Source organism: Manis pentadactyla, chromosome 5, assembly GCF_030020395.1.
Source record: "Manis pentadactyla isolate mManPen7 chromosome 5, mManPen7.hap1, whole genome shotgun sequence".
NCBI lineage: Eukaryota > Metazoa > Chordata > Mammalia > Pholidota > Manidae > Manis > Manis pentadactyla.
In genome coordinates, this window is record NC_080023.1 from 21,414,812 (window position 1) to 21,420,811 (window position 6,000).

Sequence of the window (6,000 nt, forward strand, 5' to 3'; positions counted from 1 at the left end):
TCTGACATTCACCATTTGTGATCGGAATTGGAGTCTTCAGTTCTGTCATTTCTCATTTGTGAACATTTAGTAGATTTATCTGCCTTAGAAGACAAGTACTAAGGTTCAGCAGTCTAGATACTTCTGTGTAACTGCCTAACATCATTGTGTTCCTAAACTGTCTTCTTTGCTCCCAAGAAAATCCATTTCTCTTCCCCTACTTTTAGTCCAGCCAGAGTTTACTCCCTGTCAGCAGCTGTGAGGTCTGTGCAGCAGAATACAGGTATCTTTCTGTTCTATTCCAGGACTTCTCTGACCATCTTAGCATCTGTTCTGTGCTCCAGTTCAACTATTACCTAAAACCCAAACCAAGACTGAGCATCCCTGAATAGCTCTTCTGGACTGCAGTTTGTACTGAATTCAAAATCTTTTCCTTTTTGCTAAGTCTCTGATGCCTGCCCTGCTGGCTGAGTTTCCCCTTTTAGGTATTCTCTTAAGCCAAAAAGTATTTCATCTTTTTCTCAGAAAGCCATAGATTCATCTCTTATTTAATAATTAAGCAGTTCTTACAACAGATATACACATAAAGCAACTGTGTGATAATACATAGGGCACAGATTTCTTATGAATTATATTATTTTGCTTTTCTTATGCAAAATAGACAGTTATTTTTATTATTGGGATTATCAGAAAATTCTAATAAATATCACAAGATTTTCACAACAATGGATAGAGAGTAGAAAAGTTGACAGAGTACTGGGTCCAACCTTCTCCAGTTGTGTGTGATATTGAGCAAATTATTTAACTTGTGTGAGCCTTAGTTTCTTTACCACTTGTTGATAATGTTGTAAAGACAGCTCTCTGGGCGATTGTGAAAATAATGCTAATTTGAAGAAGACCTTTTTCTTGCAGAAGATTCTCTAGGTACTATATTAACATATTCTTGAATGCTGAGAGTTCTAGAGTGATTGGGTGGCATTTTGAAAAAAAAATTAGAGTAATAATAAAGTGCTATGAAGATAAATGTTACCCCTGGTATAATGAGAGATATCTTTTACTGTTTAACAACACTTAGAATCTTTCTTTCTCAATTGTTTTTAGAGCCCATACAAATATGAGTTAGGAAATAATGATCTGCCCTCATCTCTTTTGGCTGAACTGCAGTAACACACATAACTTAGAGAAAGAAGGAATTGTAGATATCATCAAGTATAACTTTTTAAAAATATTTCTGACAGGCAGTACTCATTCTCTGTTTGAACACTTCTGGGCTGGGTAACCCCTGTCTTACCATGTTTTTTCTACCATCAGTTCCTCTCCTTCCCCCGGTCTTCTATTTTCCAGGCTAAGAAGCCTTGTTTTCTGCAGCCATTTCTCAGGCAGCTGGATTTTAGACTTTATACTTCTGAATAACTCTCCTCTGAGTATGTCATAAATTTTGAAGAGTATTGTATATAGGTTTTTGTATCATTTTAAAAAGATATTAGAGCATGTTAAAGAAAGGGGTTCAGTATAAGAAAGTATTTTCTAATTACTAGGACTTTACAAAAGTAGAATGGGTTTTTTAACTGTCACCTGAAGGTTAAGGGGCTTTCTACTATGAAAGAGATGTTGAATTGGAAGAACTTCAAAGCCTCTAAATGTAAGTTCTTTCATTCTGTGACTTATTACTCCTCAACGAACTAAAGTAAAAAAATAAGTGAATGTTGAATACTGTATTTTATCTAAGCTAGGCACTCTGCTGTGAGCTCAATATATTAATTAAAAAATTACTGATAGAAATGCAGTCCACACTGTTGCATCCATTCACTTTCCCTGAATGTTTTAAAAATTAATTGCAAATTAATTAGGGCCTTTTGAAAAACAGTTTAAAGCAAAGGTGTCAATGTTCATGATAGAGTTTCTTATAATTAAAGTAATGAGAATGACTGATGAAAAGTAAATATTATAGTTTGTATATTTCATATATAGTATGATTTCAGTTGAAAATATCCCAAAGTAGAGACCTTTTCTCCTTGGCAAACAAACCTGTTCTGCGGAAGGGCTGGGCAAACCAAACATGAAGCAGACAGAAAGGAACTTCCGTGATGTGACACCAAGATAAATAAAGGTTGTGAGCACATAAGCATTTTGGGTGTTGAGGTCAATTAGTGAACTGATCTTTTTCCCCCTTATCTACCTTTGGAAAAACAGTTTCCCGCCATGTAAAATTCCTTCCTGCTACAGCAGAAAATTTGATCATTCTGTCAAGTTTTTGCCAACGCTGTTAAATTATGTACAAAAAAGAAAGTCGTAATCACACTCTTTAGCTTGTAAAATGTCTCCACTGTCAAATATCATTCCAGATGTTAGGAAACTATAAACAAGTTGCTGGTCCACAGAAATTATTTTCTTGATACTCTTGTAAACATAGAAGCTTAGTGACTTTAAAGTACTTAAGTTTTCTCCCTCTCAATTAAAGGGTAAATTCTTTGTCTCAGATCTCTTATATCTTTTGTTACACATTAAATTATCCCTGCTGATTTGACCTTTTAAATTTTGTTTTACCACCACCAACTTTTTCACCCAAATTTTCCTAAATAGTTCTAATGCTTTTTTGCCAGACTGTCCAAAATCTGTTGTCCCCTAAAAGAATGCCTTTGCTTCCAGTCTGATGTGGCTGCACTCTGCCTTTATCTGAGGAAATTAAGAGGCCTTGTCCTGACTTCTACTCCTCAAGCACAACCTCCCACTTGTCAGAGCCTAGGACCACTGTGGCATCATCCTCCATGCCATCTCTGGAAACCTTCTGAAGGACAGCAGAGAAGTCGATTCTTAGGAAAGCATGCAAATTGTCATGTCAGGGATGAGTCATTACTACTTACCTTCAATCTCAGTAATGTCATCACATGGTAGTTAGATGCTCCAGAGTGAAGGTTGAGTATTCACTGTGCTATTTTCTACCTGTGCAACTCTGAACATGTCATCAAATCCACTGTGCCTTAGCTTCCACATTAGATGGCACTAACAACAGTACTTACATAGCTCACAGAGTTGATGTGAGGATTAACTGCTATTACCATTATCATTATTATTACTCCCATAGTAAAAAATGTATTTTATAGATATATGTACATATATATATATACACATATATATACATATAGATATATGCATTGCATTAGTTGTGCATTGTACTTGGGAACCAGTTTCCAAATAATTTTGAAGAGTCCTTGGCATTTGCTTCCTTGAAGGCCTGTGTAGAGAGTGCAGTACCACCACTGGTGATGATAAAAGGGGGCGGGGGTGGGGAGGAATCAGAAGTCATTCCCAGGCAGCACTGTCTCCTCACCAGGCTTGCCCACCCCTTACGTGGGTCCTCCCGTTGTTCATGGTGGCGCATCCCTCACATGGGGTTTTACAGTAGATTATGTAGTAGAAGGATTACAAGCCAGTATTACTCTCTTCATATGCATATCATTAAGGGAAACAAAACTCAAATGTTGTTTTCTACTCACATTTACTAACTTTCAATATGTCTTATAGTGGTTTGTTTTTTCAAGGTTTCAACTTCTTTTTCCTGTAGCTAACATTAATGTAAGTTTCAGGATCAATCCCATGCTGCCAGCTCACAGACACATTTATTCATGGCACTCGAAGAAAGTCAATGCTGAATATAAAATATTATATACAAATACTATACAAAATATCATTAAAATATTTTTAAGGAAAATGCTTTCTTGCCACATTTCTATCAGGACACCTCCTTGATACATACAAAATATTATCTGCTATTTTTAAAAATTCAGTCTCCACATGACTTCTCAGAAGCCTCTCTAGTGCGTTAGTAAGAAACACCTTAATTTATAAGACAGTCATTAGATCTTCATGCCATTTAAAAACTATTATAATTTAAGTGGTACATATAAAAGAAGCAATGTATAAAATGGCTTTTTAAAGACCATTAATTTTCCTTTTTCCCAAAACTATGGGATTCACTTCATCCACTGTCTGACTCTCCAAAGGAGACAATTTCCATTCATCACAAGATCTTAACTCAGAATGCAGGCATGGAGGCATGTACAGCACTAGTTCTGAGCTCTCGTGCTTGTGTGCACAGCAGTGGATTTGTTGGGCTGGTGCACAGGCCAGCAGCTGAAACAGTGTGTATTCTTTTCCAGTGCTGGCAGCTGCTGTGTTTGCTTTCCGAGCGGTGAACCTGATGGAGGTGACATCACTGGCTGCAGCTGAAGTAAGGATAAGTTTCACTTGGATGGGATGGAAATAGTTCCTGAGAGATTGCCAGGCTTGGGCACTTCAGTCTCAGATGCATAGGACACACATTACTCACAGCCTAATTTTCTAACTTGGGTAAAACCTGTAAGTTCCAAGCTAAGTATTCAAAATCCCTTAATTACTTGAAACCAGTCTTCTTGTAAAGGAGTCATAAGTAAGATTATTATAGGAAACCATTATAACCATTATGGGGATCAAGATACCTAGTAATTTTAATAGAAAGTATTGGGGCTTACGTTGTGTTTCCTTATTATTGTTCCCATCTATGTGTTATGCTCAAAGAACAAAGAAAAACTAGTTGAAAGGGTGAAAGAGCAAGTGTTTGGATCATAAAGATGCAAAGGCCTTTTGGTTATTTTGAGTTGTGAGTTAATTATTTAAAGCTGGTTTGTTTTCAGTAGTATAATTTATACCTGAAACATGGCTCAATTAAATAGTGGCTCATCATATTACTCTATTTGTTATCTCTCATAGAAATGTACATTTTTATCCTTAAAATAGCTGCCTACATCTTTTGTTTAAAGGGAAGAGGATGTTTATCCATCTTGCCACTAAATAAACACTAGTTCCATCTCAGAATGATTTCCTGAAGTCAGTTACTCCTTATACTAGTATAACGGGACTAGGATTCATAATGTACGTTTATTTATAGAAGCAACTTGAAATGTTAGACCTCTTATAAACTCATGCTACCTTGTATATTTGAAGAAGGCTCTAGGCTAAAGTCAAGGTTATTTTCTACTGCACATTTAGCATTTTGTACATGTTGCTACTAACATTAAGGTAATTCAGAAAAGAGAAGTTGTGGCTTCAGCACAGAGATTTAGGGAAAATCTGAAGAACTGAGAGTGTGTGTCAGTGCCAGAATTACACTGTAATGGCGTTTCTGTTGTACTGATTTCATGGGCTTCACATTGTTGATCAGAATACTAATACTAATAGTTCTTTTTGTTTTTTGTTTCAGGCAGTTCTTGCTGACCTTTCTACTTTAAAAGTTATGCCTCTTCTTCAAATTTTTCTGTTTGCCACTGTCACATGATCTTCTTCAAGGTCACCGACAACACATCTAGTTTTTCACTAGAAACTAATCATGAACTATGCAAATTCTGCATAAAACCAAAATGAAACTTTGCATATAAGCCAATAAAGATCATGTTCCCTCCTCAGTTAAACCTAAGTAGTTTTTCACTTTTTGAAACAATAACTCTGCAGACCAAATATTGTACTGCATGCTGCTGATTTTCAAGAGAGAAGCAATAGACACAACTTCTGCTTAAATTGAAAATACTATATATGTAATCCTGATTTATAAGAGGCATGTAACAATATATGCAATAAGGATTGACGATACTGTAATAAATTTGAAGAGGTAATGTAACCTCTGGGATAATTATCTTATGTCAGTTGGTAAATTTATCTCTAGATAATATATCATTATGTCTTATATATTGCTCTTCACTAAGAGCTGGGGTGGGGTAGGATGTGGGCAGACTTGAAAAACACAATGCTTTTAAGTAGGAATTTAGATGTACTTTGATGTTTCCAACAACATTTCTCTCACTAGAGATCTTCTAGGTCCTGCTACACTTTATTTCTCTCTCAAAGGTCTCTACTGGGGAAGGTCAAATGCAATTGTGTCCATTTAACAGTATTTTATTTATCAGTTTCTGAAAAATGAAAATTATGGAGTGATCCCTTCAACTTCTGGACCTTCCATCTCTTAGTTTAGAAGACTCGACACTGCTG

General features: G+C 36.0%; 1 protein-coding gene across 6 annotated transcripts in view; it reads left to right on the forward strand.

Moving 5' to 3' along the window:
* TBC1D19 (TBC1 domain family member 19) overlaps nucleotides 1-5,426 on the forward strand; it is a 147,442-nt gene extending 142,016 nt beyond the window's left edge. For all 6 annotated transcript variants that reach the window (XM_057502139.1, XM_057502138.1, XM_057502140.1 and 3 more), the window contains 2 exons: nucleotides 4,140-4,210; nucleotides 5,219-5,426. In XM_057502139.1, coding sequence (XP_057358122.1) covers nucleotides 4,140-4,210; nucleotides 5,219-5,293 — 146 coding nt within the window. In that variant the 3' untranslated portion in view covers nucleotides 5,294-5,426. The remainder of the gene's footprint in view (nucleotides 1-4,139; nucleotides 4,211-5,218) is intronic.
* Nucleotides 5,427-6,000: the final 574 nt, after the last annotated feature.